Source organism: Caloenas nicobarica, chromosome 15 (genome assembly GCF_036013445.1).
Source record: "Caloenas nicobarica isolate bCalNic1 chromosome 15, bCalNic1.hap1, whole genome shotgun sequence".
In the NCBI taxonomy this organism is placed as follows: Eukaryota; Metazoa; Chordata; class Aves; order Columbiformes; family Columbidae; genus Caloenas; species Caloenas nicobarica.
Window position 1 is genome coordinate 2877249 of NC_088259.1, and position 20726 is coordinate 2897974.

The 20726-nt window shown below is 55.4% G+C and overlaps 1 protein-coding gene across 1 annotated transcript in view; it reads right to left on the reverse strand.

The window, feature by feature from the left end:
• LOC135994686 (rho GTPase-activating protein 39-like) overlaps positions 1–20726 on the reverse strand; it is a 57987-nt gene that overhangs the window by 16369 nt on the left and 20892 nt on the right. Inside the window, exons 2-3 of the mRNA XM_065645461.1 lie at positions 12887–13285; positions 2103–3411 (exon numbers count right to left, since the gene is read on the reverse strand). Coding sequence (XP_065501533.1) covers positions 2103–3411; positions 12887–13285 — 1708 coding nt within the window. The remainder of the gene's footprint in view (positions 1–2102; positions 3412–12886; positions 13286–20726) is intronic.

The window sequence follows — 20726 nt, forward strand, 5'->3', positions numbered from 1 at the left end:
CCAACCCCCAAAATACTCGTTAGTTCTTAAACATTTAGAGCAAGTCGGTGTTTTCTTCTTCAGAAGGAGGAACTGCTGAACTCGGGACAGAGGCTTGTGCAGTCCAGCCCTTCGCTGTGTCCCACCCAACACACACCTACCCGTGGCTGAGGGGATGAGCTCACATCACACTGCACTGCTCATTGCCAGCCTGGGGCACAACCATTTCTCCTGCTTTCCTACTTCGCTATGTTTTTAATCCCTTGAGCTACCCTCTGCCTCCTCGCCCTCTCTGAATTCACCCAACATGCTGCCTAAAAATCCCTGCCCGCAGTTCTCTGCCATCTCCATCCTCACTCTCCTTCAATCCACATTCCACACCCGGGGCTGGTTTTCCTCCTGCCACCCTGATCGCTCCTTCAGCGTGTTTGGTACTTCTGAGCATCCACCTCCTCACACTCCCTAGAGGTTCAACAGGCTCTTGGTTCTCTCCTCTTCCCTCTCTCTAGAGCTTATCTCTCAAATCTTGTTCACACAACTACCCAGCTATTACCTTTGTGCTGACAGTCCACATCTCTGCTCAGCCTGTCCTGGAACTTCTGCCCGCCCTCCTCAGATAATGAATTTCCTTGTCTCCTGATTCCCAGGGCCAGCACAGGACACTGCTGGTGACTCAAGACACATGCTGCCATTTTCAGGTGAGGCAGCAATTTTGCTGCCATAATCTCTGCAGCCTCATTCCCTCCTTACTCGGACTCTCATATCTCAGAGTATTTCTGTAAACAGAGTATTTATTTATTGACTCATTGCCTTTACCACTACGTCCATCTCCTTACACTCTATTCTCCTTCTCCATCCTTCCACTCACGAATTATTTTTCATTTTGAGGGCCATTCACAGCCTATCCCCAACCCACCATCTCTTGTGCATAATCAAGACATGAAGCCTCAGCTCTCCCCACCAATGCAATGAGGTGTAACATATCCTGAAGACCGGGCAGCGGTCTTCCAACAACTCTAAAGAGGCTGTGAAATTAAGTTGCTGAACTGTAACATGTAAGTCATGTAAACTCAAACTGGCCCCATGCCTGAAAAATGGAAAACACGGGAACATGACATCAGTTTTAAAAAGGGTTTCAGGTGAAAGCAAGGCACGATCGATCAGAAATGACAATGAAAAGGTGAATGCGCACACATGAATCTGATGCAGCAGGGAGGTGTCAGCCTGGCTTTTAGAGAAAAGTTACACCCCACAGGTCTGCTGGAACAGTCTGAAATGGTCAAGGAGCTTTGCCAAGCTTCTTCATGAAAGGTCAGGGACTAGCAAACAGGAGAAAAGAGAACAAAGGGTTAAAATCAATAGTCAGTTCTCATGCTGGAGGATTGTTATCAGCTGTGCCTCACAGAAGAGATGCAGAGACTCAAGTTGTTCAAGCAGGAGTCAAATAATCGGAAGAGCGAAGGGAAAAAGGACAAAACCTTCACAGAATATAAAATTACCTATGTAGAACCTAAATCTGAACTAAAACCATGAAACAGGAGGTTCCTTCAAATCCAAACAGAAGATGGCAAACTAAATTCTGCAGAAGTGCTGCGTTAGAAAGAAAACCCACTTGTGTAGGCACACTAACAGGCTTGAAAATAGTTATTTCCAACAAGAAGATGCTAGAGTCACTGCCACGGGTTTTCTGAATATTTCCATTCAATGCTCAGGAATGGTCAGAAGGGAGAACAGAATACAAGGAACTGCCAGAAAGAGAGAGAAAAAAAGAGAAAAATGCTGCCATGTGGCCATGCAAATCCTGACACTGCGTCCTGTACAGCCCAGTGCAGAAAGGCCCCAGGAGGGCAGGGGCTGCCAGAGGAGCATGAGCGCCGGTAAAATGATCAGGCACCAGATTTACCCAAATAACACTGCCAAGCTAGCCGCAGCGCTGAGGGCTCGCTGGACACGAGCCCCTCTGCAATTCCCCTTCCTCTCCCAACACTGACACGGGGTGTCCCCCTGCACAGCTGGGAAGCTCTGTGACCCATTCACTGCTGTGCAGGCAGCAGAGCAGGTGCCAGCTCTGCCCCACGACGGCCCAGCAAAGGGGTGCGACTGAACCCGCTGCGGGGGGGTACCTGGGAGGAGTGGCGTGTCGCATCTGATGAAGCCAAACTTGTCTGGCTGGTCACGTTCTTTTCTAAAGAATCTATTTTCTCAAAAGTCCTCTTCTGCCTCACTGTGTCCTGCGGAGCAGCCACATCGTGGGGAACGCTGCCCCTGCTCTCCAGGCCCTGTCTGTACAGAGACCTGTTACTAGCCGAGATGTCGTCCCTGGAGCTCCGGCTGATGCATTTTTTCAAGTGGTCGGACTGAAATCTGACTTTGCAGCTCTCTGCTGGGATGCTGCTCTCCAGACTCTGAGCATCGAGGCTGGCTTTGCTTCCCCTGCACGCCGCTGACCTGCCCACCACAGCACGCATCTCGGCGATCAGCTTGTCGTTCAAAGCCGTGAGCTCGCTGCTGCTGCCCACGGAGCCAGGTCTGCCTTGACTTGTCCCTTGCCTCCTTCCTTTCCTTTTTCTCAAGCTTGGAGAAGGGCCGGTCGAATAACCAGAATCCTGATGGCTTATAGCGGTTGGGTACTCTTGAGTTTGCAGGCTGTTCTGCCGACTGTGGTGGGCTCCCATGTTCTTGAAGACGTTGGCTTCCAAGATCCTCCAAGACTGCTTGAAGCTGTCCTTTGAAGCGAGCTGACCAGGCAGTTTAGCAGAGGCATCAGCTGTTGCAGCAGGAGAGTGAGAGAGCTTGGACGACTGGTCAATGTTGACCATGTGTTTTATATATTCCCTCCCAGCCGGGCTGTATTCAGTGGCAGAGGGATTTCTTGCATGCTTCTTTGCAGCCTGCTGCTGTTGCATACCTGGATGCTGTAATAATTTGGTTGGTTGCAGTTGCTTTTTTAAGCTATTGCTTGGTGACCTTGGTGGAGACATCCCACTCATACTGACGCTTTCAGTGTCCATGTCTACCGGCGGCTCATCATAAATTGGAGACTCTAAAGATGGCTCATCGTATATAGGTGCAGGGGAGGCGTACTTGGGGGATGCAGGCTGGGGGGTTCCTGCCTGGCTCCTTGGAGGCGTTGGAGAAGTTGGATCATTCATCAGCACTATGCAAAACCCACCATTCTCCGTCTTCTTGATCTGCATAGACTGCTTGGTTTCTCCTGCAGGCAATTGCTTTGAGGCTCCAGGGCTCTGTGCCGTGGACTGAGGCTGAGCATATATGGCTGGTTTCGGAAGAGATTTTTGGCTGTTGGCCTCTGGAGCAGCCTGCAGGTGCAGCGAACTGTTTGAAGAGCTCTGTATCTGCCGCAGGCTGTTCACTTTGACCAACATGGCTGCTTTTGTGCCTGGCAGAGGCTGCCAGTGGGTAGGAGTCTCCCTAAAGGAAGAAAGATAAAAAACCAGGGAATTATTTAAGAATTATATTAACTGAAGTATCCTCTACTTCTACCCAAATACCAGATTGTCAGTCTCAAAGTGCCTGGACATTCCTCAGCCAGTTACATCAGCTCCTCCTTGTTTTTTCCTGGAGATCCCCCTTCCCGAAACAGAAACACATCATTGTTACACACGATAAAGTTCTGAGTCATGAACAGCACGACGACGAGATGAAACAAGTTCATCATATTATAACCTGTCTGGTATCAGCAGCACCGAGATAAGAACCGACCTACGCTTCCCAGGGCTCATTAGCCAGCAGGGCACCCAGAACAACCAGCTGAACACCAGTAACCTATTCTGCATCATTCAAGCAGTGAGCTGGAAAACAACCCCAAGTGTCCGCCTTCGGAGTGTCCAACTATGACGATAGTCCTTCCAGACCACATTATTTTTTTGATCTAGGTTTCCAAATGCATGTTTATTTTGCAGAAAAACCCATGAGGTCTATGGGAGGTGTACGGGGACGGATGTCCTCAGCTCACAGGATGTGTGTTCCACTTGACACAACCCACCAAGCCCCTGTGTAGAGCACCCTCCCAGTCCGGTCCAGGTGCCAAACCTGCTGACCCTGCTCAGCTCTCATGGCTGTGAAACCCTCCTCTGCTGGGAACACCCTCTGACCTGTGGTGGTACTGGGGATACATCACAATCCAGCGTGCCCACTGTGATGGCCCCATCCCAAAGGCGCATTTTGCCCTGTAACAACCACCTGCTGCCAGGATGCGGCTACAGTCCCTCTGTGTTTGTGAGCTCTAGGGAAAAGGGAATAGAAAGGCTGTTAAAACAGCTGAGCTTCCAGGTCTTAAAAGGCACCACTATCCCCAGGAAGGTCCCCTTGAATCTGGCCCCATTTTGTGCCCTCCTTCTACATACCCACTACCAGCTGTCACTGGGTAAGATGCTGTGCGTGTCCTGTCTGTGACGGGAGGTGTTCCCATAACAACTTCCCAGCCATTTTTGCTCTATTTGAACCTTAACGCTTGTTCTCCATCCCGTGCTGCTGACCCATCCTGCACGGCCCCTGTGCTGGCAGACAGACCCACCTCCATCCCGCGCCCAGAGCCGCCTCTCGGTGACGTTACCCCCTGCGTGTGCCTTCCCCAAGATATCCAGCCATCCCAACCCTCTTGTGCTCTGCTCCTGCTCTCCAGAGACCTCTCACCTGTGGTCCCAGCCTCCCGTTCAGCACAGCTTCCCTGGGGTGCTCTGCCTGTCCCCCCGTGGCTCTCCCACCGCAGGGTGCCTCTGCACACCACTGCTCTCCCCACGCCCCACCAGGACACGTCTGCCCCACAGCAGCAGCCCCACATCACTGTGGGTGCCCCATTTCACCTGCTCCCCTCCCAGTTACCTGCGCCGCACCCAATATCCCACGTCCACTCCCAAAGGCTCCACTCCCCATGGGGTGGTGTGCCCCTTCCCCATCCACCACTTACCATATTTTTGGCAAAACATGCTGTCCGAGAGCACCGCGTTGCTGCGAACGCGCTCGGCACAGCGGTGCGGGGAGAGGCGCGGGTGAGGCCGGCGTGCCCGGGCGCAGGGGCTGGCTCCCCGCCAGGGTTCAAAGGCGCCGGCACCCTCCGGCCGCCCTGTGCTGCACCCCTGGCTCTGCAGAGCCCGGCTCCTTCCCCAGCACACACGGCTCTGCCTCCTGCAGCTCCCCAGCTACAGGAGAGTGGTGGAGAAAGGGCCACCGTCCTCTGCTTCTCATCCTGGGGTGCCCCTTGCTCCAGGGACTTCCCTCAGTATCTCCCCCTAAAGCACAAAGGGTTTTATTTTAAGGGAGCTCCTGACACTACTTCAAGATGGAGATGCCACCGTTGCGAGAAAGGATTGTCCCCAGCCACCGCCTCTTGCTCACAGTGTCACAGCCCGGGACTGACACGAGCCCTGTCCCAACGAGGGATTTGGGGCTGGCCTCCCTCCACTTGCCCAGGTTGCCATCCCCGCTCTCCCCGTCCCGTTTGCCATCAGCAGCTTGTCCTCTCCGTGCTTCTTCCCGGAGGTGTGACGCCTGGAGCAGGGGGGGACTGCCAGCGGTGCCACGCGAGGACGTGGGCAGGGAACAGCCAGTGGTTAACAGCAGGATGGCGGTGACACTTGTGAGGACACACAGCCCCAAACCCAGCAGTGTCCCTCCCTGGGGCCGCAGGGACCGCTCTGCACACCTGTGTGTCCCTCCCACATGCGGTCAAGCCCCGATCCCCCGAGCAGGCGCTGCTGAGGACCTGGTTGCTCCTCCAAGAGCTCCTGGACTAAAAGGAAGAACCAGAGCAGCAACATTTGGTAGGCTTTTAAATGAGCATCTCTGACACCCCTCCACCTACCCCTCCACTCAGCTGTACCAGCAGCTTATTTCATGGCCGGGAAGTGAGACTGGCAAAAAGCCATGTCAAGGACAAGCAGGACAGAGCCACTCACAGGTTCCCGACTCTGCGGGCAGGCCAGGAGTGATCACGTGGGAGTGATTTTAACTCAAGACTACGGCTGGAGCAGCATCACATCTGGACCAGCACCACATCTGGATCCGCACCATCCAGCTGTGGTGAACTGGAGGAGAAGACCCGCAGCCCTGCAGGGCTGCAGCCCCTGAGCTGCAGACGGGTCCCCTGCCTCGAGAGAGCCCCTGCTGTGGCAGGGCTGGAAAATAGCCCTCTGCTCTGCAGGAAGGCGCTGAGACCCCACATCCCATGAGGTTATTCCCCTCTCTGACCTAAAACATTGCACCTCCAGCCAGCTCTGCACACAGCTGAACCACCCACTCGGTGAAGGCTTGGCCAACTCGCCTGTCAGGCACAGCACAACCAGACTCGTTGCCGCGCAGGCTCAGCGTGTGTTGGTACTGCTGGCATCTGCAGGTCACCAGTGCTGCCGCCCACCAAACCCTGCCGACCTGGAGCAGCAGGAACTCAGCCCCAAGCTCTGTTGCCACCTTGCTCAGCCCTGGGCCACAGCGGGGAGCCTCTCCTGCCTGCACAGCGGGCAGCGGCACCGCCTGCCCCATCAGCCCCAGCAGCGCCTGTCCCGACTTGCACCCCCGCGGCAGCGCTGGGCACGTCCCGATCTGTCCCTGCTCAGGAGCGGGGCCGGGCACCTGCACACCACCACCAGCACGGCCTCCAGAGATGGGCTCCTGCCCCACTGGGACTTTACGATTTTAGGGTCCTCTGGGACCCCAGCTGGCAACAGCCTCCCCCTGCATCTGTGAGAAAGAGCAAAGCCCACATTTCGGCCCTCAGATGAGCAATGAGGGATTTGATCTGGAAAAGAAAAGGGGGTGCTGTGCCCGCAGCCTCCCCCAGAGGACAAGCTGCCTACCTGCAGCCTGGTGCCGGCTGGAGGGCGATGGGCACCCCAAAGTCTGACAGCTCCTTGCTGCCCCGAGTCACCTCACCAGGTGGAAGGAAAGCACCCCAGCCACAGCTTGCCGGGGACGGGAGGCCAGGATGGGGCCCTGGCACGGGCTCGCCCGTGCGGGTGGGACGTGGGGGGAACGGCAGGAGCTCCGGATCGGCACAGGGCTCTCCCCGCACCTGCTCTGTGGACTCCCTGAGAGCAGCCAGCAGGACAGGTTAGACAGACAGCTGTGGCAAGGCAATGAGGCAAGGGGCTGTGCCATGACCAGCAAGCCTCCCCGCAGCAGGTTTTTGCACTTGCAATCTGTGCGCCAACAGGCAACGGCGCCAGAGAAGTGGGCTCCACTGCCTCACATTCTGTCTTCAGGCTGAGGGACAAAGCTCACTTGGGACCCAGCCCACCCTGGAACGTTTCAGACCAAATACTGCGAACCCCTGGCGCCAGCAGAGCCCCGTGTCACTCAGGCAGCTCTCGGGGGACAGTGGCACTGGGACCTTTTGCACAACAGCCACACAGGGCAGCTGAGCAGGGTGGGCTGCAAAGGTGCAGTCAGGGGCAGGAGACGAGCAAGGCCACTGTGCCACCGCTCCTCCCTGGCTGCAACTCGGGATGTGAGCACTGCTCCAGGCACCCAACCATTTGCCAGGGGTTTCCAGGTACCCACGGGGTACTGGTACCTCCCCAGGGTGCCCCAACGCCCACGGTGTGCCTGCAGGCACTCCTACTTCAAGGGGAGGGTATTGCACGCAGGAGCTTTGCATGGGACTCAGGTACGTTCCTCATGCCACGGCCGTGTCCTTGCACGGCTCTGCCGGGATGTCCAGGGGGGTCTCACAGGGCCAGAGGAGACAGGACCTGTACTGCTCCAGTGTCACTGAGGGCAGAGGGAGCCAAACTCCAGCCCAGCCATGGCCACCACACTCCTTTGGACCAGGGGGTTTGTAAGTGAGTGTGATGGTGAAGTGAAACCACTAAACATGTGCTGCATCCCACTTTGCCTGTCAGTCTCATTTTGGGCACACTGTGCCATCTCCAGCCTCCCCAGCAGCCGGAGATCAGAGGGAAGAGGCACCACCACAGAGAAGACAAGGCTTTTCTGAAAGGACCATTTCCACAGCCATGAACAATCACCTGTGGCCATGTCTGGATACAGCTTTGCTCAATCCCATCCCCAGGCTGCTGAAAAGACCAAGCAGAGGAGAACAGGGACTTCCTGACTTCCCAGCACTGAAAAAGGTTCAGCCTTGTCCTTCTGAGCAGTGAAAGCCCTGACAGAAAGCAAAGCCAGTGGTGCAGAAACGTCCCAACGTGGCCTCTCGGCTGTGCTCTTCAGCCACCAGCAGCAGAGACCCTGCCGAGTCCCTCCGAGATGGTTCCTTCGAGGAATGCTTTCAAGCAGCTCCAATATAAACACCACGACCCGGCGCTGGCTTTCCCAGCCCGCACCCAGCTCCAGCAGGCCCAGCGGATCCGGCAGCTCTTCCCAGGCTCCGGAGCTCCATTGTTTGCTCTTCCCTCCCAGCAGCCTAGAGAAACAGCCTCACACCTCAGCTCTGCCCTTCCCAGCAGTCACTTTCCTGGTGCTTTGACAGAGGCGAATGAACAGGGATGTTTGTATTTCAGTGGCGCTGCTGCCGGTACCCACACGTTGGGCAGGGATGGAGATGCCACCCAAACCAGGTCTGCATAGCACCAGGAGAGCTCTGTGGGCACAGGCAAAGCATGTTGCGTTTGTGAGCCCTGCCATAAGACGGAAACAAGCCTGTAAGAGGAATCCTGATGGTGTTTCTTGTCCAGTTACAAAGAACTTAATATTGGCATTACTTACACTGGGCATTGAGAGACGTAAGCCTGTGATGAGGCAAACCAGACTTGGAAGAGGCAGAGGAACCCTCATAGCCACCTTCACAGGCTTCATGCCACACACCTCCTCCAACACACTGTCCTGGCATGGTAAGACCAAGGTACTTCTCCCTCCCAGCCAAGGATGCTGAGCCGTGGGGAAGGTGGTGAAGAAGGGGACAGGCAGCAGAACCTACTGCCCAGCAGAAGGGACCCACACCTCTCCTGTCCTGGGGGACGGATGTGCCTAGGCATGGTGCATTTCTACCTAGAGGACTTTGAGATGCATCATTATCACTATAGGAAGCTCGGAAACCTCACTCTGAAACAAGTCCCTGACCCTGGGAGAACCACAGGAAGAGAAGGGCTGGTCCGCAGCGCCAGCAGGGCTGGGGACAGCAGAGCCCATGCACACCCTGACCAGCGGTGTGCCCGAACGCGGCAGAGCAGCACACGGGCTCTGCTCCCAGCAGGACTGTCCTCTTCAAGCCTCAGCCCTCCACCGTGCCCAGCCCTTAAATTTGAGAAGAAACTTCTTCTCAGTGAGGGTGACGGAACACTGGAACAGGCTGCCCAGGGAGGCTGTGGATTCTCCTTCTCTGGAGACATTCAAAACCCGCCTGGACACCTTCCTGTGTAACCTCATCTGGGTGTTCCTGCCCTGGCAGGGGGATTGGACTGGATGATCTTTCGAGGTCCCTTCCAATCCCTGACATTCTGTGATTCTGTGAGGGAATAGAGCGCACTGTCAGCAAGTTTGCTGATGGCACCAAACTGGGAGGAGTGGCTGACACTGGAAGGCTGCGCTGCCATCCAGAGACCTGGACAGGCTGGAGAGTTGGGCAGGGAAAGATTTAATGAAATATAACAAGGGCAAGTGTAGAGTGTTGCATCTGGGCAGGAACAACCCCAGGTTCCAGTATAACTTGGGAACGACCTGCTCGAGAGCAGTGTAGGGGAAAGGGACCTGGGGGTCCTGGGGACAGCAGGGTGACCATGAGCCAGCACTGGGCCCTTGTGGCCAGGAAGGCCAATGGGACCTGGGGGGGATTAGAAGGGGGGTGGTCAGTAGGTCAGAGAGGTTCTCCTGCCCCTCTGCTCTGCCCTGGTGAGACCTCATCTGGAATATTGTGTCCAGTTCTGGGCCCCTCAGGTCCAGCAGGACAAGGAACTGCTGGAGAGAGTCCAGCGCAGCCACGAAGATGCTGAAGGGAGTGGAGCATCTCCCGTGTGAGGAAAGGCTGAGGAGCTGGGGCTCTGGAGCTGGAGAAGAGGAGACTGAGGGGTGACCTCATTCATGGGGATCAATATGGAAAGGGGGAGTGTCAGGAGGATGGAGCCAGGCTCTTCTCGGTGACAACCAGTGATAGGACAAGGGGCAATGGGTATAAACTGGAACACAGGAGGTTCCACTTAAATATGAGAAGAAACTTCTTCTCAGTGAGGGTGCCAGAGCCTGGCCCAGGCTGCCCAGGGAGGTTGTGGAGTCTCCTTCTCTGCAGACATTCCAACCCGCCTGGACACCTTCCTGTGTAACCTCATCTGGGTGTTCCTGCTCCGGCGGGGGGATTGCACTGGATGAGCTTTCGAGGTCCCTTCCAATCCCTGACATTCTGGGATTCTGTGAAAAAAAGGATGAAATCCCTTCCCCCAGCTCTCTGTGGCATGTGCTCTCAGAAGGCCCCTTTTGGGGACCACGCTGGTCTCTCCTGGCCTCTCCATCTATCAAGGGATGACAAACATGAAGGGAAGAAAAACAAAACTCTCATACTGTCCTTAGAGAGAAAAGTGAAACCATCTTGGGTGCAGGTACCTATAAAGATGACAAATGCTACCAAGAGCACTCAACGTACTCGCCCTCTGTTTATACAGCTGTATCCCTGCTGCGGGAAGGAAGAGGACACTCTTATGTTTGTCTTTGAAGAACAACGCAGACAACAGAGCTGACGAGCTTGGTGTGCTTTTGCTGTTACTAGACCAGACACCCCAGCAAGGGCATTAGATCCCACCTGGGAACACTTGCTTTGGGCTCAGCTCTTTGCTCACCATTTTACAAGCTAACAAAAGGCAAGAAATCTCTTCTTGGGTGTCAGACGTGGGTAGAGAAATAATTCTCCACGCCATAACCGGACATGCAGCCCCTGCTCACAAACAGCAATGACGACACATGATGGATGTGCAAGGAAACAGCGCTCAGCCTCCTGCTTCCAAGAAAGCAGCTTCCACAGGGAAATGCTGTTGGCTTACGGGTGTGAGGGTCTGGAAGACCCTCCAGTCCAAGCAGCCTGTCAGCTCCCAGCGAGCTCCACTCACACCTTTCCCAGCACTTGCCCTTCAACTAAGCTTGTTGCACACTCAAAGTACCCTGAGATCGCTGCAAAAACTTTGTATTGGGATGGAGGAGGATGTCTTCCCACTTCCCCTTCCTTACAGGAGAACTTGCAGTGATGCCCAAGATGCTGCCTGGGACCAGCCTGGCTGCAAAAAAAGGTAAAACAAACCCTGCCCATGCTGTATCGCTTCCCCACCTCCCACGTGAGGGTCCTGCATGGGGTCTTCCCTGCCGAGCAGGCTGGAGAGCTGAGGGGTCAGAGCTGCCATCGCTTATCCCCTCAGGCACAGCCGTTTCCCAGAGTGAGGCAGAGGAGGCCACGTTCCCTTCTCGAGAGCCGAGTCAGAAATATTTTGGGCCCCGTGAAGCTCAGGACACTTTATGCCCTAGCAAGGCTCTTGCACTTGCTCCTCTGGAAACAACTAGTTTGTCAGTGCCTGTCCCAGGAGTCCCAGAGTGCTGGGCTGTGGAGGGACAAGGAGGGGATGCCAGTTGGCTCATGGCAAATCCCACGTGTCTGTGGCTCACCTGTGGTCACTGGTGTGGACTGGAGGGAACTGGGAGCTACTGGGGTTCAGCTTAAGGCATTTCTCACTGTTCAGGTTTCTCCCAGCAGAGCAGGGATCAACCTCTGGATGGGTCTGTAGCTCAGAGGGGCAGGGGCCACTGGAAACATCACAGGCACCAGTAAAGCTCTGGGCTCTTTCTGGTGCACTTTATGTGCATCACCAGCATCTTCCAGTCACACAGGACTGAAGTGAATACAGTAGCATCTCGCAGGTGCAGCAGACAAGTGATAAATCTCAGTTCAGGGGGCTCTAGAGCATATATTTTCCAGAATCACCCATCCTACGTGGTCTTCATCACCTTCACTTTTCTCTTCTCTTGCCACCAACACCAGGCACACAGGGAGGCAAGCACAATCCAAGCCCCAAGCTGTTAAAGCCTGGCTTGCTGCATGCCCAAACTAGGGACCAGAAGCGCTGGGGTGGATGGCAGGAGTGCCGGGCTCAGCCGAGCTCTGCTCCAGCCCTTGGGGGAGTCACTTCTCCTCAGTGTGACCCAACCCCGCTCACTGCAGGGCCTCCCGGGCGGCTGGCACCACGTTTTCCAGGGCAGGATGATGCCCAGACAGGGCAGGAGGAGGCAGGGCAGCCCCAGGCAGTGCCCCAGGTGGACAGGCTGGCCTCACAGAGACTGGAGAGGAGATGCTTTTGTGCAGCTGAAGCTGGCAAAGTTTCAATACAAAAAAAAAAAAACCCACAAACCTGATTGTTGTCAGACTGGTTTGAGTGTAAGAAAATTTCTTAGCCAAACAAAACAGCATCCCGTTATTGTTCTTTCATTTCAGGCTTGATGTGAGCAAATAACTGTGCCCAGGAGCTCTGTCCCTGCAGCCCCACGTCCCGCCCCGGCCAGAGCTGCAAGCACACAGAGGCAGCTGGGCGAGCGGGGAGGGAAGGAGCCAGGGCAGCCGGGCTCACCGGCACTCTGAGCAGCCAAACCCCTTGCACGGCAGCTCAGCCATCCCAGCAAACCCCACCATGAGCGCCCGACAGAGCCCTCGTCACTGTGTGACTCTCCTGCCTGTCTCTCTCCTTATGTTTAGCACAAAGGGCTTTGGAGTGACTATTATCTTCCGATGTGTTTTTATGGTGTCCCACACAAATGACACCTGGCCCAGACCAGGGACGTTCAAGTGAAAGTGAATGGCTGTACCCTGGGAAGAGGAGGGCAAGCAGTGATACCAGTGTCCTGGCAGCACTTTGTCCTTCTCAGGGCAGCCCAGCTTTCCAGACCTTCTGCAGAGCAGCCAGTGCCTGCTGGCAACTGAAGCTGCCCATCAGATATAAACAAAGAAGGCTACAGCTCTCCCTACCTGCCAGTGTCTTTCCTCTTCTCCGCGGCGCAGTCCCCCTTGCCCTTCTCCATCTCCTGCAGGAGGGCCATTTGGATGGGGGTGCTTCTGCCATCGCTGCCGGCACTGCCCCGGTGCTGCCGGCCCCGGCAGTCGGGCTGGGAGCTGCGCTTCATGGCCTGGAGCTGCGCCAAGGGCACGATGTCGCAGCCCTGGGGCCGGTGCCACACCGTCTGCTGCGTGATGGCATTGTAGTAGTAGAAGCGGTTGTTGTTCTGGTCAAAGAGCTCCCACCACTGCTTCTGGTCCGACTGGCGCACCTTCAGGTTGGGAGGGGGCTCCCAGCCGCACTCGCCGGTGGTCAGGTTGACGTACATCCGCTCCTGGGAGCGGGGCTCGATGATCTCCACCCAGTCCGAGCTGCGGGGGACACGAGAGCCGGGTTAGTCTGGGCCAGAGCCTCAAGGCAAATGGGTTGTCTGAGAGCCCTGCGGAACTGCTGCCTCTGGGCCAAGCAGCCCTGCTGCACATCAAAGTGCTGCTCAGGGCCATTCAGCGATCTAACAAACTCAGGGGAAGACAAGAAGGGTTTGAGATGGGGCGGAGCCAAAGCAGCAGCTCCCTGGCACAGGGAACAGGAGGTCACCCCCCCAGCCTGGCCCTGGTGTGAGCTCACGCCACTCTCCAGCCCGGGACAAGTGACACGGGGCGGGCGAGCATCACCTGCTGATGCTCTGATAACTCCTATCAAGGGCTGGTGCGATGGCAGGAGTGCTGGTGCCTGGCAAGATGCACGGGGGAACTCGCTCTCGGGAGCAGGGAGGATCTGCAAAGCAGGATCTGCTCCTTTCGGGAGCTACACCCTGTTGCTAAAGCCACCTCGGGAGACCAAAGCCCTGGCTCCCGACAGGGCGGGCAGCCGGCCCATGCGAGCGCTGCCTGCCGGCTCACACGCTGGGGGGCTGGAGGGGACCTCTGGGGCAGCCGGTCCCTGCTCGAAGCCCACACTTGCTTGACCAAAAGATAAATGCAGGGAAGTGACTGGTAGATGACACCATCTCCATTGCAAGCTCTTCCCTCCTCCCTCAGCTGATGGGCCAAGGCTCTCGGTGGCCCCTTGGGGTAAAGGGCAGGCAGGGCCAGGCGCTGATCCGTGGCCCCTGTGCCACTGGAGGAGCCCGTCCAGCCCCAGGGCCCCCGCCAGCACCCGCACTGGCCCAGCCCAGGGCTCAGCAAGAGCCACACGGGCAGTGCTGTAGGGCTGGTTTTCAGGCAGACCAGCACGATGGTTTTGCAGCAACAGAGATGTTGGGCTGCGCAGCCCTCACATATGGCACATCAGCCTTTAACATCGACACCCCTATCCCAAACAGCCGACCCAGATGAGGGCAGAGGAGCTCAGCAAGGTCAATGCCGCCATGATGCTGTAGCCAAAACCATTTTGGCCGGCCTAGGTAAACAGAAGAAGGGGTGCAAACACCAGCAAGGTCTCCTCCCACCTGGGAGAGATGCTGTCACTAAAGCGATGCCACCCCTGGCTCCAGCGTGCAGCTGAAAACAGAGAAAAAAAACCTACACAGGCCCTCCAGCTTCTCCCCACACCCCCAAGTCCTGGCCCTCCACCCTCCTCCTCCACCCTGTGTTGGTGGAAGCTGCAGGATGAGGATCCCATTTCACTCGAAGTAGAAAGGAGATCCTGCTGCACCCCTCTCACACGCCGGGCTGCTGGTGGGTGGTTCCTGGTGGGGTCAGAGTGATGGTGACAGCACTGCAGTGCCCGAAACGGCAGCCTGGGCTCAGCCTTGCTGGCACGGTGGCAGGACAGGAGGTGTTTGCTGGCAGGGCAGCACGGCCCTCGGCTCTGCCCAGGCTTCCTGGGGAATGTCAACATGTCCTTTCCCACCAGGCAAATCTGGGAAGTGGTTTAATACCACATCACAGCTCCCCGCTAGGAAAACTGCTGGTGTATTCAATGCTGAGCAGCCTGGCATGCACCCCTAAAATGCGGGCTGCTCCTCGACTCTTTGAGGATGCAAAATTGATAGGTATTATGTCAGTTCAACCCAAAATAAACCTGAATTGCACCGAAAAGGTGCAATTCTCCTCATCACAACATTTACCATGCAATGCTGACCATGCAGCCTCACAGGGGGCTGACGGTCATTTGGGCTGACTGGAGAAGCTCACCTGGGTAAAGGCCACTTCTTTTGTGGCACAGGTCTGTTTTCAGCCAGATCAGCTTACCCAGCCCAGGCTGCCACCACCATGTCCATTCGCACTGGTCCAACAAGCAGCTGGGAGCTGCACACGCTCCTTTCCCCAGGGCACCAACTCCTGCTGGGCTCCCACCACAGGGCACTGCCAGGAAAACTTTGTGTCTAGAAAACACTTGCTTTGCTGTTTGGTATTTTTTGGTCAAAACTGATCAGTTCCCCTATTTGACTTCAGGTGCAACATGAAGAGCCGTACCAGCACCCCATGCCATGGCTCGGGGTGGGAATCAGAGCCAGCCTGATTATTTCCACATAGTTGCAATGTCGAACCACAGGCACAGGAACAAATTGGCAAGTCACTGCCATTATCGAGGGCATCGTCACCCATAAACAGGGCATGAAAGGGGAAAATGAGGGCAGCAGCAGAGCCCAGCGGTGCTGGGAGAAGAGCCAGACAAGAAGGTCCACAGGGACAGCAGTAAAGAAGTGCAGGTGGGACAAGGAACTAGCAAACAGGGTGTCGGGGACAGTTCAGAGGGGACACGAGAGGAGTAGTGACCTCTGAGAACACCACGAGTCTTCATAAGGACGCGCAGCCAGCGGGAAACGGGGCGCAGGGGACTGAAGAGGGGACTCAGACCAGGTGTCACACTGGCAGCTTCGAGGGGGGAGAGGCTGGTGCTGCTGCTGGAAGGTGGGGGCTCTGCCCAACGCTGGGGAAGGGCAGGGCAGGCGGAGGGCAGGCGCTGAAGAGGAACACAGGAACGGTGGGACCCCCGCACTGAAAGCGACAGAAACGCACACACAGACGAGCTTGGAAGAGAAGCAGGAGGTAGTTATGGAGTATTTGCTTGGCAAGGAAATAAACCAAAACCCTGCAAGACCCAGCTGAGCAATCGAGATGCAGCTGAGCGATCAACCTTTTTAGCATTCAAGAGCAGGCTGGTTTTGATCTGTTTTGCCAACAACCGGATTAGCAAAGCTCTGAAACACCAATGACTCTACCAGCACTGCTGCTCCTCCGCAGAGAGGAGCGGTCAGCTATTTTCTGTTAAATGCAAGCTATTGAAAATAATGAATTCTTCTCATGGCACTTGGTCGCGACCGAGCGTGTGTTTCTAACTATAGTCTTCCGTTTTAACAAGCTTATGTTTATCTTTGTGTGCAAAGACACGTAAGTGGATGACTTGGGTTGGTGACCTCTTTGGTCTTAAAATTGAGGGGCTGAGGATGACTGAGGTGCAGTTTAAGCAGAGAAAAAAAAATCTGCACAGAACACATTGAAATACCAAAGAGTTTGGTACAATCACGTTCATATGTAAAGAACAAAAAGGAAAAGCAAGGAGCACATTCCTGGAGCAGGGCCAGCCCTGGGCTGCCACACAAGCCTTGAACATAACATCAGGAACTCTGGAAAGACGTGATAAACCCAGGATTGCAGAGAGATAAGACCACAACTCAGAAAAAAAAAATTAATTCCAACTCCCTTTTGCGGGGTTAAAGAAGTAGTTTCCTGGGAATGGTTCGAATAATGCTTTTCCTGTCTGTCCCCTCAGCTCCAAGCGCTGGGTGACACCCGGATCCCTGTGGTGGTTTCAGTCCATCTCACCTCTTGGAACTCAACATCCCCAGGCACCGGACTTCCCTGCAGGCCCGGTTTGCAAACCCAGACAGAACCCCCACGGCAGCTCAAGTGTGGGGGGACACAGCCCGTCGGCATCGCGGCAGCACCGGAGAACTAACCTGGTCACCAGAGCCTGCAACGTGGGGGAATTTCAACAAAATCCCTCCGTTCTTCCAAAAACAAACCCAGTGTGCATCCTCCTGTATTGTCAAGAGATTTCGGGAGTTTCCTCTGTGTCCAGTGCAAATGCACAAACACTTCCCACGCCTCCTAGCCTGTCAATAGCCCGCAGCTCCAGCCGCTCGCCCCAGCAGCCTGAGCCCCACCTGCCCGCAAAGGCACTTGCCTTGGGCACGCTGATTTTTTGGAAGGGTGGCAGGGCCATGGAGGAGCTCAGTCCCCAAGCACCAAGCTGCTGGGGGGGGGAGGACACAGTGCAGCAGGCATACAAAAAGCAGGAGGAAGCGTAGAGCTTTTTGTGCAGAATTGCCTCTGACACGGGCAGAAAGGTTTGTTCCCACCTGAAGGCTCAGCCCCTGCAGGCCGGCAGCTCGTTTCTGATCAAGTATTGTAGGGACAGAGCAGGTAAGATGAGCTCTCTCCTGCCAGCCCCTGGCAAAGAGATTTTGGACATTTGCAAACTCTGCTCCTTCAAAAACAGCTTGGGTCCCTCCTGGCTGCCACTCCTGCTTAGCAAAGCCTTGGGATTAAAAGGGTATTTCAGCCTGCAAGAGCATCCTGCTAGCATCTCCTGATTGGATCTTCTCACAAAAACTATAAATGTTAGTGCAAGTCCAGGAAAGAACAAAATAGTTTTAACTAAAGAGAAAGGAGCAAGATCAGAAATGGAAGGGACAGAAACAGAAAAGCCACTTGTGGGTAGACCTGAGAAACACCAAGAAGTTGAACAGCCACTACTCCACAGCAGAGCTGGGTTTCTTGCCACCGTCACCCAAGTGACACCACAGCCGGGGCAGCCACACGCGGTCCCTGGAGACCACGAGCTCTTCACAAGGCCAGGCAAAGATATGAATAGTAGAGAGGTGTTTTCTCAGCTGGAGCTGTCAGCTCGAGAGCCGCGCGATGTGACCACCCAGCCCTCTACACGGAGCTTCTCTCCGCTCACCCCTGTGCTCAGCACCAGCTCCAGGAGGCACCTGCCTGCCAGGGGCGAGAGAGCCCAGGGGAGGCCCTGGGGAGCCCCTGCGTGGGGAGCTCCACAGCCAGCACAGCCCTGCGTGGCTGCAAGGACAGCCCTCACAGCTTGATCCCCCATTTCACTTCCACGTTATGTAATTTTTGGACTTCTGTGCTCCGAGCCAAGATCCCACCTCCTTCCCTCACTTCCCTTCTTCGGGATGAGCCCCGCAGAGAGCTGGGGCCCTACAAAGTCCTTCTTGACCAAACGTGACTCTGTGCTGAGTGGGATATTTGAAGACCTCAGAAAGTTCTTCCTTCAGGAAACAGGAGCCTGAACAGAGCCAGGGAGTGGTCTGGTGTTCAGGATCGCAGAAGGATGGCTGTGCTCAGAGGACAGAGGACCCTCCTGGACAGCAGGAGACTGAAGAACTTGAGAGGCCAAAGGCCAACATGACCTTTATGAGTGTTGATGCTTCCCTTTACCCCACCTCTGTACCTTGCATGGGCCAGGTGTTGCTCCCATGCCCTGCGTGGGGCAGCCACCCTGCTGTGTTCTTGCACAAAGAGCTGCAGCTCTTTGCCTGTGGCTCCAAGCCAGGGCTGCTGAAGCCTCTGAGAAGCCCCAGGAGGCGGTGGGGCCCCAGGACCAGGCAGATCCCATCATCAGAGGTCATCTAACCGAGGATGTGTCAACGCCAAGACTAAGTGCCTATTTAAGTGGTCCTCCTTAAGGACAAGGAATGAAGAGTTTGGCCAACAGACACATACAGAGAGTGAAGTACAGCTCTTGGAAATGGGTCACACTGTGACACCAGCCAGACGCAGGGACGAGTGTGTGGGGTCCAGGGCTCCTCTCTGCAACAAGCAGCTGGGTGATGGGGACGGGCATCTGAAATTGTCTGTCCTACAGAGACAGGGAGTTCAGAGCCTCCTTCGTTTCCTGCTAACGGAGCTTATGACGAGGGGCCCATGAGAGGGAGCAGGAGCAGCATTATGGAGAACAAAGCCATGTTTACAACCCTGAGTGCTCCAAAGGGAGGCCCCAGCAGCAGACCAAGGCAAACTAGTTAAGGAATGGGGAGCGAGTACCATCGCAGAGGCACTGAAGCTGCTGACAGCACTGCTCCCCTGCAGGTCCAGGCTCCTGGCTGGCTGGAGAGCAGCCCGGGCCGCTAAAAACTGATGTTGGAGAGGGTCACGCTTGCCCCTTCCCCTTCTGCCACCCCAGCACACTGGGTGGGCTGTCAGACAGACTCCCCTTAGAAAAACTTTGCTCATTGCAAATGCTGAGCAGTAAAGTGCAACCCACAGGCGGCTCCAGGTCGCTCAGATTTGCACAAAGCCAGGACAAGGCTGTAAAACTCATCCGTACCCTGGAGCTGCAGAGGTCCAAGAAGGTCTCTAGCACCAGCTCCTCACGGTGATGCTCCACTGGTTCACTCAGTCAATTTAGGCTTTATTCACTGCCTTCTCTCAGTGAAGTCTGGAAAAGCTGTAATTTAGATCTTAGGAAAAAAAAAATGTACCTAAAACAACCCTCTCCCCACACACACTTTTATATATATCCGTACTTATTTTGAACACACATGCATCCTTCTAACAAAAATTATAGACAAACTAAAATAAGTATAATGTCAGGCTGTCCCTGAAATTTTCCTGCTTCTGAAAATAAGCATTGTGCAAACAAATCAACCTCTACTTCACAGGAGAGAGACCAGACTGTGAAAATATAGAACGAATGGCTGCAATTGCTCAAAGCCTGAGCACATACGCTCAGCTCCAGCAAGAGCAGCGTGGGGCAGCCCTCTAAGAGCAGAGCCCAGTGCGGCAACACAGCACAGAGAGCAGAACGGAGCACTTCACCACGACTTGGGTGGGTTAGAGGCAGGACAGAGCCTGGAAGAGGCCCTATCAAGCAAAGCATCTCATTACTTTGGGGGTTTTAATTTTAAACAAACAAACAAACAAAAGCCAACCAACCAAACCCAACAACACAAAAAACAACCAAACACACAACCAAAGCCCTAAGCCTTCTGCTAAGTGGTGTTTTCAAAGAAAGATGCCAGATGAGAAACCTGGTGGCCTTTTGGTTGCTCAGACTCTGCTGGTTCTTGCTTCTTTCCCAGCCATTCCCAAACTCCCTCAGCCCTCGTACCAGCACCACCAGCTCCCATCTCCTGCTGCGAGTCTCCCCATTCACCCCGGCTCCAGAGCAGAACCAATGGCAACGGGGCAGCTCATCCTGCGGGAGCGGGTCAGGGCAGCACCAAAATTAATAGCAGATTCCTCCAAGATCCTGTCTCAAAGAGAAACAAGGAAGACACAAGGGCTTTCAGGACATGGCTGAGATTTCCTGGCATTTCCACAACAGGACTGGGGGGGCAGAGAGGAACCTTCCCCAAGGAGGACAGACACCATGCCAAGTCATACCACAAAGATAATCAACTGAAAATAAAGCCCAGAACAGCCCCAAAGGCACAAGGTCCCACAGCCTGACACCAGCACCTGAACCTGGGGTGGGATGATGCGCAGGCACCTCAGAGCACTGCATCTCAGCACGGGGAAGGGAGGGCAGCACAGAAACTCCCACCACAACCTGCACGCTCTCCATCACCCGCTTTGTGCTGAGCACCACCCACCAGCACCTGCGCAGCCCCACCAGCAGCATCAGGCTCGTATTGATCTGGACCCTGAAACCGTCCCCAGGTCAGGGCCGGGGTCACAGAGAGCACCCCACGGGCAGGGGAACACAGAGGGGAGCGAAGGGCTGCTCGCCTCCACCCCATCCTCCATCCCTCCTCCACAGGATGTGGCTTCTGCAAGAGGGAAGAGCAAGGGACAGGAACCATCCCCATTTTCATGGCTTTGGGACAGAGCACAAAGG